Source organism: Cryptotermes secundus, unplaced genomic scaffold (genome assembly GCF_002891405.2).
Source record: "Cryptotermes secundus unplaced genomic scaffold, Csec_1.0 scaffold295, whole genome shotgun sequence".
Lineage (NCBI taxonomy): Eukaryota > Metazoa > Arthropoda > Insecta > Blattodea > Kalotermitidae > Cryptotermes > Cryptotermes secundus.
This window is the reverse complement of record NW_019729213.1, coordinates 257,152-273,865: the sequence shown is the minus strand read 5'-3', so window position 1 is coordinate 273,865 and position 16,714 is coordinate 257,152. Positions and strand designations below refer to the sequence as shown.

General features: G+C 41.9%; 1 protein-coding gene across 1 annotated transcript in view; it reads right to left on the bottom strand.

Moving 5' to 3' along the window:
* Window positions 1-16,714, bottom strand: part of LOC111865391 (protein furry) — a 284,199-nt gene that overhangs the window by 47,521 nt on the left and 219,964 nt on the right. The window contains exons 29-32 of the mRNA XM_023853369.2: window positions 13,019-13,153; window positions 7,693-7,973; window positions 2,156-2,288; window positions 1,221-1,381 (exon numbers count right to left, since the gene is read on the bottom strand). Coding sequence (XP_023709137.1) covers window positions 1,221-1,381; window positions 2,156-2,288; window positions 7,693-7,973; window positions 13,019-13,153 — 710 coding nt within the window. The remainder of the gene's footprint in view (window positions 1-1,220; window positions 1,382-2,155; window positions 2,289-7,692; window positions 7,974-13,018; window positions 13,154-16,714) is intronic.

The window sequence follows — 16,714 nt, the reverse complement described above, 5'->3', positions numbered from 1 at the left end:
TTTCCTACTAAACACTTCATGGAAGTCTCTCATGCAAACCATAAATAATCCAGGAAGTTCTTCCAAAGAAGAGGCCTGATCTGACTTTCCCTCACTCATGGCCTTTGGTTACTTCTTCCTTCCTGTGGTCATTCGTTAGTTAGCCTTTTCAGGGACTACAATTCCCACTGCCTATTTGGGATCCCTTTCTCCTCTTCCCTGTCCCTGGCCCTGATTAGCCACTCCCATCCTCCTACCTACCCTACCTCTCCTATATAACCAGCCATTTTCCCAACTTCACTCCAACCATAAAGATGGAGACAGGATTTTCCAGCAATGCATCACATCACACATCATAGTAACCCAGAAACCCGTAATATGACAGAAAGTGGGGATCCATAAAAGTTCAGAGACAATGTTAAATAAGATAAGAGTGAATAGGATTTGGCGACAACTGACAATAATCAGACATTCTTTATTTTCTTGATGCTGTGTTGTGTGTTACAAAGGAATCTTAAACTTTACTTGAAAACTAGCCATAAAAGTAACTGGAGACACATTAAATGACGAATTTCTAAACTTCTTAAGTGTTCCAATAAAGCAGCATTCTATACCTGTGGTTTGATTTCAGTTTCTATTTCAGATGCTAAGACTAGTCCAATCAGTTTGCACTGTTCATCAACCTCTTACTAAACATAATATTTACGTCCATTTTAAAACTGGTATAATGCAATAACTCTTTACAGTTATCAAGCATTTATATTGCATATTATGATGAGTAATACTGAAAATCACAATTCAGTGACTAGAAAGAGGATAATCTTATATGTGCTTAAGTTCATTTGCCTTACTTATTACAAATGCACTGACTTTTGAAAAACAGTACTGAGCATACAAGGTACAGATTCCTTCTATATTTGTTGTGCATACTATCAAAATGTTTAGTTGTCTGATGATGATACAGTCTGTTCAGCTGATGTAAAAATTATATCTAAACGTTCATTACTGGTAACTTAACACCTCACTACCAAAAGCCCAAAAATTATATAAAAAAATCGTATCTTCATCCCTTTCATAAATCAATCTCATTTCACATATTATTAACAGAAGGACCATGAGATATAAACCAAAATGTACCTTGAGTCATGAAAATTGACTTACTCATTATTTTTTTTCTACTCGAGTAATTATAAAATGTAAACTGTTATGACTAGTGATTTTATATTTGTATTAAGACATACCTATGAAAGCCACTTATTGGCTGTGAGCTGTCCGGCAAGTATTCAGTAAGTGGAGCAAAATAACCGCCATATTCAGGCATGGGAAGAGGATGCGGCTGAGGGATGTCAAATTTGTCCACAGTGCTTGTACGTAGACAATAACCTTCTTCAGCAGGTGGGAGCTGAAAACAGAAATACAAGACTGAAATGACAGAATCCAGATATTAGATCAGAGCAGACTAACAGTGGCTCATAAACTATTTCAGACTGTCACTGTCTTGTTCTTTTCTAAACTCTCTGTAGTCTTTGTAAGTTTTGAGGTTTTCACGGCGATGACTATGAAGAAAGTCGTCTTCTGGGTTTTGGCGCCATGTATTCTTCGTTTTGGCCGACGTTTCGGCTCTCTGAATTCCAAGCCATTCACCTGCTCTGAAGATGGAGGCGATACGTTCCTCCGAAACGTCGGCCAAAACGAAGAATACACGGCGCCAAAACACAGAAGACGACTTTCTTCTCTGCAGTCTTGTTTTGCACTGATATTTACAGTAAAGTTATCTTTGCTTCAGCTTGCTACAGCTAATATTCACATTTCATGGTTATATTATAAATCTACTGCAACAACAGCAAAAGTGAATGGGCAGGCAAACAGAAAGAAATATACCCTTTCCTTAGCGAATCTAATGCGGTAAAGATCGTTGTCTTCTGAGACGTGATGTCATACAGTGTGCCAGAAGTTTCCTGATGTTTTGGAGGAACATACTGACTCCATTTTCAGGGTAGAAAAACCTTTTCTACTCTGAAGATGGAGGTAGCACATTCCTCTGGAATGTCCATAAATTTCTACCAGACTACATGGCATCATATTTCAGAAGACATTAGTCTTCATAGTTACCACTATGAGAACCACAGATCTTGAGTAATGATGTAAAATGTGCCATACTATATTCTGAAGTTACCTCTGGCTCAGTGGTAGGGGTAGACATGTCATCTGATAACATTGGTGGTCCACTGGCAGTGCGAGTCTTTTCAGTACGTGGTGGTGCAAAACTTCCGGCTAGAGCTCGCAGAGCAGAATCTGACTTGGATGTTCTGTAACATATATGGAGCAGTTTATATTAGCATTATGCTTTTATGACCATATCTGGAGAAGCACCACACTTCCACCTTATGCAATTGTGCTATATATGAGGAAGGGATAGGATGATATATAACAGAAAATACGATGATAATATTATGCCATGCTATTACATAATTTTATGGTCTACTGCTTTCTATTATTGCCAGATGCAAAACTTGGAAGATGTTTCAAAACACAGAAAACTATATTCCAAACAAATTACATTTAGCCTGACTGTATAACAGGATACAAACTGTTACCTCCCATTAACTAAATGAATGGAACACAGTCTTCCTTTAGAAACTGAGAGATACTCAACACTAGAAAAAATTATGTGCCTTTTATTGAACCTGAAGATTCCTTACCCTTTTCACAACAGCCTGCCACTGAATTCTATTCTGAACCAGTTGAACTCAACCCACAACCTGAAAACTCAATTAATATTTGAGATTCATTTTAGTATTATATTCCTGTCTATGCCTATCTCTCTCAAGTGTCATTTTCCCTCCAAATATATTGACTACCATTCTGCATGAATTTCTCATCTCCCCAAGTATGCCACATGTCCTGCCCATCTTATGGTCCTCAGTTTCATGAGCTTAATAATATCTGGCGAATAGCACAAATTATGCTGAGATCAAGACAGGAACAACATGTTATGAAAATATGTTATGCAGCAGGCGGCCTCCGTAGTCTAGGGGTAACGTTCCCACCTCATGACTCAAGGTACATGGGGTCAAACCCGGCGGAGGTCGTGGAATTTTTAAGGGCGGAAAAATTCAGGGAACAAGTCCTCCGGGAGGGACTTTAAGCCATGGGTCCCATGTCGTAGCTTTAAGGCATGTAAAAGAACCTCATGTCTCCAAGGGAGGCCACTGAGCTAAATTAAGGGCATTTCCCGCCCAACAGTAATCTCTAACGCCTCTGGTAGATGGGGGAAGCATTGAGATACCTCTGAGCCAGTAGAGGCCGACCTCGCTGGCTGAGTAGGGACTGATGGTAAGCACCAATACAGGTAGGGTATAGAGACTGGTAGAAGATTATAGGGGGACGCACAATAGATGAAACTGGTCGCGGTGCATGGGGAAACCCACCCCCTCTAATAATAATAATAATAATAATAATAATAATAATAATGTTATGCAGCAGCAAAGAACATGTGACACAACTTGGGACAAAGAGATTTGGAAGAGACACATGCATAGGCCTGGTTGCTAGACAATCCACATAAAAGTGGAAACACTGAATAAAAAATGGCACGAAATAGAAATTATGGAACTTTCCATTAAACAATTACATGCAACTTCCTGCAACTTATCTCTCAGGTCCAAATATCCTCATTACCCTATTCTGCAACATATTAAATCAGAGTTCACAAATATCAGTTAAAAGTCACATTTAAGGGACTGGTATTATTTCCATAATGATCATATTACTAACCATCAGAGAGAAACACAAATATTTTTTTTGCAACGGCATAGTGTCATTTTATATTCTATGAAAGCATAACCTCAATTAAACCTACATTAAAAGATACTTTACCAGTATCTCGCAAATTAAATTAAATTAATAAAAATAATAAATGAGTTCAGGATAGGGACCAGTGGAGGGCTCTTGTGAACACGGTAATGAACCTTCGGGTTCCATAAAATGCTGGGATATTCTTGAGTAGCTGCAGAATTGGCAGTTCCTCAAGAAAGGCTCAGCTCCATGGGTGAGTAAGTAAGTAATAAATGATACCATGTTATTATTTTACATTGCTCAAATAATTACATTAACAGATGCTGCAAATTTTTCAACGATAAACTGCCATACTCCATATAAAGCTTCTATAAGATGTGTCACTGGCGTGGTTTCTGCCTCACATATTTACACGTTCAGTGGACAGCTTTTACTGACTGCAGAAAACTGAACAGTTGTGCTGGGGTGCTTTCCAATGGTACAGCGTTCATTCCAAATCTCATGATTCGTTATGTGGTTCAAAAGTGAAACGGGAGACATACAGACACAACTGACAGTTGGCGACACCCTCTATCCGCAAAAGTTGGCACTAACTTCGCCGACAAGTGGCGGTCGCTCGGTCGGTATGGTTCGTTTGCAGACTAAAGGCCACGGAGTTTTATCAGTGAACAAAGAAAAAATACTATCAACTACGCGGATCAGAAGGTCAGACATTTCTTCAAGAAATTCTCAGAAGCCTGGTCAGGAGATAAGCAAACAATTCAAGCTGTGTGCTGACCATGCTGGAAACTTAAAAAATATTTCACTGGAATTTCTTGTGTACATTTTACAAGATTCCTCTGAAACATCCTCGGTTTCATCACCAGAATTCCAACAGGCACAGGGTTGTTGACTTCCCACTCTTTTGTTTTGCAAAACGTACCAAAGAACAGAGAGGCCTTCCGCCATATAAGAGGGCATAAAGCTACATACATAGCGTGTTCAACCTGGGTTAACCATAACTCATTTTTATTGACCCCTTTCATGCTTTCGGTTACACTAATAATAAATATTCCGACATTCATAAAATGGACTTATGAATTCATATAACAAATATACGTCCCACATACAGTACTCCAATCTGGGTAGTCATGTTTTAATCTTAATAGCTTCCAAAGCAAGTTTTTCTCCACTATGTAAATCAGAAACCAACGCTAAAAACTGAAACCGTGACCGAAACTGGTAATCCATTTTTATTTGTATTTCACAGCATGAAATGAAAAGTTGACATGATTAACAGCAGTTGTGATAGCAACTCAGCTGCTGGCTGATAAACGTAGCTGACGGTTCGACAACAAAAATAGATTTATTCTTTTTAAGTTTGTAATCCTATAACTCACTTCTGTTGTCGCGTTATTTTGAATACGGAGATATTGACTTATTGGGATTCAGTACTGAACACAGAATGAAGGGTCTGTAATTACTTTTTTCTCAACTTCCTGGAATTTTATTCATGGGACATGGAAATGTTAAAACAATATGGAGCCTTCCATATAATTTTTTACGCGCTTAAACGCGACAGATTGGTTGGGGGAGGGGGATCTGCCGAGAGATGTCAGGTGTACGCATATTTGGATCACACACACCTTCCGATTGCGTGTGTCTGCAGATGACGTTGGTGTTTGTTTACTGAGGATACCAATCTTGCAGTGGGACAAATAAAATGTATCTTCATTATCATTATGTGTATAATACCGATAATGTAAATCTTGCACAGAATATCCTACGAAACAGGCTGAATTCCTTTATTTGTAATGTTGTATTTTAGCTTCCTGTTGCACTGATTTTCTTCCATGATATGTATACAGTTGCCGTCTTGTAGTGCACTCAATTTCACCTGTTACTTCACGACATGTTTCGGCAACATAGTGCCATCATCAGATGCCCTAATTACGCTAATCTATTTCACTGCTTGCCTTTATAAAATTATTTAAAAAGTATTTAAAAAGTGCGTATTTGTCAACTATAATAAATTTACACACACTAAAACTTGTTAAGATTATTCATCTTACAACACTCGCAGTTAAGAAGGGAACACACATCACAAGACACGGTTTACACAGAATATAAGAAAAACGACCCCCATAGTGGAAGAACCACACACAAGTTTTAATTATGACACATAAGATGAATAAACTTAACAAGTTTTAGTGTGTGTAAATTTATTATAGTTGACAAATACGCACTATTTAAATAATTTTATAAAGGCAAGCAATGAAATAGATTAGCGTAATTAGGGCACCTGATGATGGCACTGTGTTGCCGAAACATGTCGTGAAGTAACAGGTGAAATTGAGTTCCTTTATTTGAACGATTGTCTAACAACCACGCCAGAGAGGGAGAAAACGGGAGACGAGACATGACAGAAAATTAAGTTACATATGTCTTCTTCAGATGGCGAAGTTTCAAACACACAGCTACCACCTGAGTATGGACATGAAAACTACGATAGCATGACGATGTAACAATACGTATAGAGTCATATACGATAACATATATCGGGTATCCGGATGAAAGGTATCCAAAATAAAAAATGTATATCTCGGAAACTAATTGTCATACACGTATCCGGTTTATGTCATCGGAAAGGAAAAGCCTGTTAGGTCCCCCCCCCACTCCCGGCTTACGCGCAAGCGCCGCCACATTTCCGCCCCCATGTTAGGAATCACCCGGGCAGAGAGATGGCTAAGAGATGGATCGGCAGAGATGAACCAATTGCTTGGTCTCCTAGGTCACCAGATTTAACCCCACTTAATCTTTTCTTCTGGGATTATGTGAAGAACATTGTCTACCAGGTTAAGATCAACGACCTGCAACACCTGAAAGCCCGCATAAGGGACGCTGTGGCTATGGTAACAGTTGGATGGTTTGGATATTTGTCCTGCCATCAATGGAGCCCACGTTGAAATTTATTGAGAAAGTTATATATTCAGAAAACACTTTGATAGTTTCCTTTTGTAATGGTGTAACCCCTTAATGTGTATAATAAAAGCTTTCTGAGATATACTTATTTTATTTTGGGTACCTTTCATCTGGACAGCCTGTATATCACAACTTTCTCGTACTGTGTACGTACGTATGTATGTACATAAATATGCATATAAGGGGACTAGCTACAGGTGCCACGTTATGAAAACAACGCGAAGAAAACCATCGAATATTATGAATCGCCTAATGGCGGTCATCCTACAGGACTGTGCCAATGATGGTAGGCGTGTCAGTATTTCTCCAAGCGTTACAAACGAATCTAAAAGACAAGTGCGTAGCCGTACGGCTACAAGATGGGATGGTATGAACTGGATTCATCTGGTTCAGGATAGGGACCAGTGGACGGCTCTTATGAACACGGTAATGGACCTTCACGTTCCATATAATTATGGGAAGTTCTTGAGTAGCTGCACAACTGGCGGTTTCTCAAGAAGGGCTCAGATCCATGAAGCTAGTTAGTTCCTTCAGGTATTCGAAAGTTGATGGGAAGGGGGGGGGGGTTACACAGACAGCATGGTGATTTCATGAGCACACTTTCTTCTTTCTGAAAATGAGGAAATTAGGGTAAAAAAGAGAATTATTATTTTAATTCCTTTGAGTGGGGTGAGATTGAGTCCACTTGGTACGTCGGCCATTAATTGGCCTATTGTACCAGCCCAGGTTGATAGATGATAATGATGATGATGATGATGATGATGAGTGTGCAGCAGTCGGCGAAATTAGAAGTGGTAGGGGCAGCCAAAGTACTCGGAGTAAACCTGTCCCAGCGCCACTTTATCCACCATAAATCCCACATGATCTGACCTGAGATTGATCTCGGGCCGTTGCGGTGGGAAGCCGGCGACTAACCGCCTGGGCTATGGCACAGTCAAGAGATAAGTAACTCACCCTGTTTTTCCTGGATCCTCTCCACTGTGTCTTTTGGTGTGAATGGTGCCCTTCTCTACTCCCAAGTCACTGCGATTGGCAGGGTCAGCTTGGCCTGCTACCCCACCTGGTCCATCGGAATGGCTGGAAGCTTTCCTCATGCTTGTCAGTCTGTAGAACGGGGGCGTCTCCGTGCGTTCTATGAGACAGTTGAGGGTTTCTACTGTCTGCAACTCGGTCATCATCTCGTCCAGCAAGCGATCTGATCTGGCACGGGCGAGATACAATACCACGCGCTTTGCCTGTCACAACAGAAACAGGACCTCAACTTCTGTAAGCACGTGTTAAAGACGTTACAGAATGCAGTCACCCCGTGAACTGCAGACAGTACTTTCCTAGGCCCGTCTTCCTGTATCCCATACAACTATGATTATTCTGGAATTCAGCCAAAAGGCGGATGAATGTTTATTTATTTATTGTGGTTTATTACAGAGGCCGAGACATCTCAGTCGGTATAGCGAGGGGCTACGGGATAGACAGCCGGGGTTCGATTTCCAGCAGGGGAAGGAAAATTGTCTCAACTCCATAGCGTCTAGACAGACTATGAGACCCACCCTGAGCACCGGCTTCTTCCCCGGAAGTAAAGCGGTAAAGCGGCAGAGGTGTGACGCTGACCACTTACCTCTATGCAGTGCCGAGGCCAAGAAAGGTGGAGATATACCACCACTCCCACATGTGTCTTCACAGCACAGCCCTTAATTAAGTACAGGGACAACTTTACCCTTTCTATGGTTTATTAGAGCCGGCGTGGCTCAGTCAATATCATGACTAGGCTAAAAGCTGGACGACAGGAGAATCTGCGTTCGACTCCCGCAAGCGTCTGGGGGCCACCGAGGCTCCTCTTCACCTATAGTCACCCACGGCCTGTTACTACTGGCTATCTTAAGCTGGCATAACTCACACATTCCAGTCTTCAACAGTCGTCGCATATGCTGTGTGACAGGTACCATGCGGACAAATACTGACAGACTATGAGAAGAATACGATGCTAGGGAACCATTCAAGTATTCAGAGAACTAACTAAACTAACTATACGCGGCTGGGTCCTTCTTGAGAACCCGTCAGTCGCTCAGTTACTCAATAATTTCCCAACATTTTATAGAATCTGCAGGTTCATTACCCTTTCACAAGAGCCCTTTACTGGTCCCTATCCTAAGCCATATGAATCCACTCCATACCATCCCATCCTATCTCTCTAAGAACCGTTTTAACAGTATCCTCCTATATATGTCTTCTTAATGGTCCCTTTCTTTCTGGCTTTCCCACCAAAACCCCATACGCATTCCTCTTCGCCCTCATTCGTGCTACATGCCTTGCCCATATCATCCTCCTTGGCTTGATCAGTCTAATCGTATTTAGAGAAGAGCACATGTTATGAAACTCATGGTATTTAGCGAAACAAGTCACCACACCTGCTCTGTTACCTGAAGTTGAATGACTTGAACCCAAACGTGTTATATTTTACGTATGGTTCTCTGGTTTATTTTAATTAGTTCAGACAGACGCCATGCCAGACGTACAGTGACCATGACGTCAATCACTGCCACCAACTCGCGTATCTTACACATAAACAATCGCCCGGAATCGAACCCGGGACCTCTGGATTGTAGGCAGAACTCGGACAACTAGACCACAGACCCATATTCACAATGGACTGTGAGCAGTCAGTTTAACGCGGAAATAACTGTCATTACGGAAGTAGCGGAATTTGGACAAATTTCATCTCCCTTGTAATCAATACAGCAATTAGGAGAATTTTCAAAACACAGTGGGGGACATCCATATGCAAACGTGAAGGTAGCCGCTTGTTTGAAAGAACTGCCAGAAAAGCGATCTGTTTTAAATATTAGTGCGATGCGGAAAGAATCAGCATACAGCGGACAGAATAGTAAAAAGTCCGATCTGCTATACGTATTTGTTTTCAAACGAAGCAGACAGAATGAAAGCGACATACAAACGGGACATATTTACAAATCATTTCTGCACAGAAAGACAAGCACACAGTGAAATCAGTCGATCATGCCGTGGGGATTCAACAGAAACAAACAACAATACAAATAAGTTATCAAATAAAGCTTTTGCTGTGTGTGGGTGGGGGGGGGGCACAGGAACGTCAGATTCTAAGGCTATTTGCGCCTGTTTAAAAGAATCCAAGCATTAATAAGAATAATAATAAAACCCACAGGACGAAAGCCCGCTGCGTGGAGCCGAGCAACACGGCAGACAAACCCACGTCCCGACGTTTCGGAAGGATAAAATAAAAACAGCTTGACAGAAAGAAGTGTAGGTCTGCAGAAGAGCGGAAGAGCCAGGATAGTTCATACGGTATAGGACTGCTGAGTTCGATTCCCCTCATACACAGGGATCTCTCTCTTCTCCGGCGTGTCCAGACCGGCTCTGAGGCTCACACAGACTCCTATCAAACTGGTACTAATGGCTTTCATACCAGACGGTAAAGCGGTCGAAGCATGCCGCTGTTAACTTACCTCCATCTAGTGCCGAGGTCAAGAATTGTGGAGCTATATCTCTACTATTTCCTACATCTTCATGATGTAGTGCTTAATTAAGCACAAGAACAACTTTAACCTTACCTGAAGAAAGCAGTCTTCTGGGATTTGGNACTTTTGCTTCTACCCTGAAGATGGGGGCGATACGTTCCTCCGAAACGTCGGTTAACACCACATATACACGGTGCCAAATCCCAGAAGACTGCTTTCTTCATAGTCACCGCCGTGAAAGCCTCAAATCTTACTTAACCTTACCTGCTGCGCAAAGTTTCATCGAAATCGGTCAGGAAGTTCGTAAGCTGTTACTTGAGGATGGATGGACATCCATGATGATATTAATAGGATGTTTTCGAAATCCTCTTATTTAAAAGGATGAGAGGACACTGGGTTCTTGCTGATTTCATGAATTTCCTTTGCTCACTGGACAGACGTGGGATCATCTTAATTAATATTTCATGTACAAGCAGACAATAAAACAGGGACACTGCAGCGTGTTCTAAAATAGTAAAACTTCTGCAAACTAAAAATAATTACTAATTTTTCTGTAGCAATTAAACCCTGAGTCCAGGTGCTCCAGTACTTATGAAAATCTGCGTGTATATTTTTCCATAATATCCAGCTGATGGCTTGAAGAAGACAATACATATACAACTAACATTTAATTACGTCGCCCAAGCTACATGGAAGTATAAAGAAAACTGGGAGTATTGCGCAAGGGACGCCCTCACATTTCCGTTTCTATGAGATCCTTTTCTTATGCGCCCCTCCAATTTACGCATAGCCGTACCAGTAGTCTGGTCCCTTCAGGCTTGCACCATGCTCTGTCTAGCGTATTCGTCTAGATTCATCGCCTTAGTAATGTTGGGTGAAGATTCAAGTCCCGGTAACAGCGAGATTTTTCTCTTCTCCACGTCCTCCAGATCGGCTCGGGGGCCCACCCAGCCTCCTGTCCACCCCCAGTACCGAGGTCAAAATATATTAATCTATAAATCCACTCCCCCATACGCTTTGTGCTTAACTAGTTAAGCATAGTGACAAATATAAATTATGAAGCTTCTCGTTGTTAAATTCTCTACATCAGCTTGTTTCTCACCTCGGATTCAAATATTGTCTCAGCATCTTGTTCTGAAATACAGCCTGTGTTTTGGGTGCGTCTGAAATGTGAAAATGTTCTGTTGAATATCGTCTGCATATAACATTTTCTAAGGCTTTAATGTGCCGCTCACGGTAGCCGAGCGGTCTAAGGCATGCACTGTCTTCGCTCGCTCGGAAGCCGGGATCGTGGGTTCGAATCCCGCTCAGGGCATGGATGTTTGTGTGCGTTTTTCTGTGTTTGTCTACAGGTAGAGGCCTTGCGACGAGCTGATCACCCGCCCAAGGAGTCCTACCGAATGTGTAAGACCTAGAAAAACCGAAGTGAACGGAGAAGTTCATGGAGGTAGGCCTAGGCCCACCGGGGCTGTAGTGCCAATGGAAAAAGGCTTTAATGTAAATGTAGGGACACGAGGTGACGTAGTTGGTTGAGGCACTATGCTACAAGCCGGGAGGTCGCGGGTTCGAGTTCCGATGAGGTGGATTTTTCAGTTGGCCTAATCCTTCCAGCCGCAATATGGCGCTGGGGTTGACTGAACCTCTAACAGAAATTAATATCATGAATCTTCCTGGGGGTAAAGGGCGGCCGGCGTGTAAGCCTGACAACCTGACAAGTCTGCGAGCCGACTGTCTAGAGAAAATGTGAGAGCCTCGTCGTCTCAGAACCCTGTGGGCCTTCACGGCCTCTTACTTTTTTTTTACCTATACTTAAATGTTTCATGCAGACTTTCTGAGTTGAATATTTCTATGCTTTTTCTTATTGGTGTATGTATGTACACTTCTATGTATGAGTGCTAAATGAGAACCCTAGAAGTGCATCAGATTGCAAACTCTAAGTGGTCCTTCTGTCATGGCAGAGGACATGTTTAAAATATGGAGTTTTCTTTCGATTTAGTTTCGATCGCAAAGAATATATCGTAGCTTATTGAAAATCGTTGACAGCAATTGTGTGCGGTTGTGTTTGGAAAATATTTTCGTAGATAAATTATTTTAGTGCATGAAATGTTGCTATGTATTGTTTTAGTTGTACATTTCAGTACAGCAAAAATGATAACAATAAGATAATTTCCATGTTTTCTAAAACAAATAGCGTGACTTCCTGATAGGAATGTTTCCGATAGCTCAGCGGAAGTAACAGGTTTCTTTTTTTCGTTGTGATATGATAAACTTTGTTCCAGTTTCAATCGCATTCCACCCAAGGCCTCCATACTTTTCTATCATCCGGTACTGACGCAATAGGCCAGTTGGTGGGGGTATCAAGAAAACTTAAAGAGTATTGCGCAGGGGACGGCGTATATGCAGAAAACATGCCTACAGTCACGTGGCAGACTGTCATTAAGGAAATTTCAATATAAGGAAAGCAATTACTTTCAACATGAACACAGTATACTAAAAGTAATGGTTTTCGTTCTGCAAGCCAGAAGGTCGCAGGTTCGATTCCCGATGAGGTCATTGGATTTCTCAACTGATGTAATCTTTCCAGCCGCACTATGGCCCTGGGGTCAAATCAGCCTCTAACAGAAATGAGTACCAGGAATATTCCTGGGGGGTAAAGAGCGGCCGGCGCGTAAGGCTGACAACCTCACCGCCAAATATGAGCCGACTGCATATAGAAAATGTTGGAATCCTCGACGTCTAACAACCCTATGGGCCTTCACGATCTGTTACCTTTAAGACAAAATACTTACATAAGGGAGAAGTTCTTGAGGCGCCATGCCCGAGATTATGAGAAGATACCGAATGATAACTTTGAGGTTATTTGGCCAGCAGGAACATAAAGTGGCCCATAACTCTTCTGTTTCTTTCGGGTGTTCATCTGCAAACTGAAACAATAACAAGAAGTTATAGGCTATCAGAAGACCCTTACCTTGTCATGAAATTTCTTGTCTTCTATGAAACCCGAAGATTTGTTATCATGTTTACAAGACTCCATCATCGGATTATGACATCAGTAAACTGAATGCATTCCAAGCACTAGTATTGTGGGGTGGACACCTTTCATATAAAGTTTATGTATATCCCTCACATATGTCGAAAAACATAATAAAGTTAATAGTGGGAACATTGGAAAAGAGAATATTTGGGGAACTGTTGGAAATTGTAAGAGTCAATGAAGATAACTGTGATATCATGCACTTGAGAGCGTTCTGAAGTGTCAATATTTCGGAAAAATGCATTTACGACCGTTATAAATATCGTAATATATTCCAGGTTTCATAGATTACGTAGAGAGATTAACAGAAAGATATATGCAAGAGTTTATCATGTGAGAAAATTCGGAAATAACATGTCCCGTATAAATATATAATGATTTCATACGCTATCAGAGGCATTCAATCGTAAGATATTGCCAACAGCCAAAGAGTGCTCAAATGAGCATAACGATGTGCAGTAGTCATTTGCACCCAACTGTCATAATGTACACTCACAACCTAACATTAGCTTAAATTACAGAGCTTCGCCCCCTCCAACATGTCCATGGAACTGATTGAGAGCTTCTTCCACGATCGCGTCATCTCTCAAAAGATGTGGCCCCCAAAATCTCCTGACCTTACCAGCCCGGATTTTTTTTCTCTGGGATTTACTGAAGGACAGGGTGTGTGCAAACAAACCGCGTACGTTACAGGATTTAAAGGACAACATTTCGGCTGAAATCAGGAATATCACTGAAGAAACACTGCAGCGAGTCACGGCAAATATGCAAATGCGGGTGGAGGCGTGCCTACTTGAAAACGGCGGGCACTTTCAACACCTGCTCTGATCACGGCACACAATCCAAGATAAGATATGTGTAAATTACTTTACTATCTATATGGTATATTTTATATTACAGCTCATTTCGTCGGGCCGGTTCTATATGAATCACCCTGTACTTCTCCTTAAGACTTAGCTCGACATTACTTCCGAAACTATAACTCTCTTAAGCGGTATCATTTTTTTATTTTCTCTTGCTCCAAATTTGGAGCGTAGGGCTGATTTCTCAGTTTCATGATCATTTCTACAGACAGTAGGACTCCTTGGACGGGTGATCAGCTCGTCGCAAAGCCTCTACCTTAACACAGGACAACACATATACACACCAAACATCCATGCCTTGTATGGGATTCGAACACACGATCCCGACTTCCGAGCGGTCGAAGACAGTACATGCCTTATACCGCTCGGTTACCGTGACCGGCTATCCTCTATTACGAAGTAAATTTCGCACCCATCTCCGATCTCTTTATGTGTGTGCTACATGTCCTGACCATCTTATCCTCCTTGATTTGATCACCGTAATACTTGGCGCTCATGTGCTGTCTTCCCTCGCTTGGAAACCGGGAACGTGGGTTCGAATCCCACTCAGGGTATGGATGTTTAGTTTGTGTGTGTGCGTTTTCCTCTGTTTGTGAACAGGTAGAGGCCTTGCGACGAGCTGATCACCCGCCCAAGGAGACCTACCGAATGTGTAAGATCTAGAAAAACCGAAGTGAACGGAGAAGTTCATGGAGGTAGGCCTAGGCCCACTGGGGCTGTAGTGCCAAGGAAATAAGAAGAAGAATACTTGGCGCAGAGCACAAATTACGAAACTCACTACAATGTAATTTTCTCGAGTATCATGTTGCTTCTGCTCTCTCTTGCAACCAAATAGGCTCCTCGGTAGTTTGTTTCCAAACGCCCTCAGTCTACATTCTTCCTTTAATTCAAGAAATAAAGTTTTACGAACTCAGACTTACGGACAGAATACGGAAAGGTACATGAGTCTGAACTGAATGGCAGCAACTATTCCTCGAATCAGACTGAAAAAAAAAATAGGAGCGTACCAATCCCGGAACATTCGCTCCAGCCTGTTCAATTATCTGGAAGTACGCACGACTCAAGGGAAACTTGTACATAGCATAAAAATATGTCTGAGTTTCTTAAAAACTTTCATTCGAAATACTTTCTTTTTACTCATAAGAAATGCAGATTTCATAAGCAACTAAACCCAATGCAACTTACACACGGCAATACGCTAACAGAAGCGCTGTAAAATTACTGAGTTCCATCGAAATCTGTCACATGACTCAAAAACATACATTCATATATGTAATGTTAAATTAGGTCCTTGTATTGCGAAATTTAAAATTAATAAACCAAACTTACCCCCCCCCCTCCAAAAAAAAAAAAGGATCTCTACGTGCTCAGTAGCAAAGCATCTCAAGTTTAATACAAAATTGTCTGTCTGTCTACCTATGTATGGCTCTACAGTCCTTTTGTTGGACCTTGGCCGCTTTTTCAGTTTCTTAACCCTATACACAGCCGGTAGGACACCTTGGACGAGGGATCAGCCCGTCGCAAGGCCACTTCTTACACACACAACAACACAAACATGGAATAAATGCACACAGACATCCTGCCTGGTGTGGGAATCGAACCAACGGTCCCAGCGTTCGAGCGAGCGAAGACGGTTCATGCCTTAGACCGCGCGGCCACTGTGATTGGCAATACAATTGTGTCACGGGATTTGGAAAAGATCTCCGTGAGACTTTATTTAGGATGTAATAATAATGTCTGTCGTCAAATCAGCCACAATGATAGAGATGGAGAATTAAAAATCGGAAATCAATGGTCTTTAACTAACATTCTAGTCTTGGTACTCTGCTTGCAAGTCGAGATTACAGTAGACTTGACAAATTCCAAGTCGGAGTCCTACACAGCGATATCTCTTTCTTTGACTTTTTGCGTATGTTTGTATATGTTTAGCTGTCAAAAAACACAAATATAACGCAAACACCCTGCAAAAGAAACGTTTCCACCAGAGCGGGTCTCTCATGATAAGGCTTTCTCCATTCTCATCCACACTTCTGGATATGCCCATGCTCGCGCTAACTAATTAACTCATTCGCTCATTCTATGCAACTGAGCTCTTCTTCAAAAGCCAACAGCTGCTCAGCCACACAAGAAATTCCCAGTATCTTACTGAAACCGACGGTTCATAACAGGTTCATTAGTATGTTCACAAGACTCCGCCACTGATCTGCATCATGAGCCAGATGAATCCAGTCCATACCAACCTATCCCATTTCGTTATGATACATTCTAATATTATACTCTCATCTACGGGGACACGCGGTAGCGTAGTTGGTTGAGGCACTATGCTACAAGTCGGAAGGTCGCTGGTTCAAGTCCCGATGAGGTAATTGGATTTTTTTTAATTGACCTAATCCTTCCAGCCGCACTGTAACCCTGGGGTCGACTCAGCCTCTAACAGAAATGAGGACCAGGAATATACTTGGGGGTAAAGGGCGGCCGGCGCGTAGGGCTGGCAACCTTGCCGCCATCTGTGAGCCGACTGTCTAGAGAAAATGTGGGAGCCTGAACATCTCATAGCCCTATGGGCCTCCACGGCCTGTTACAGGGAC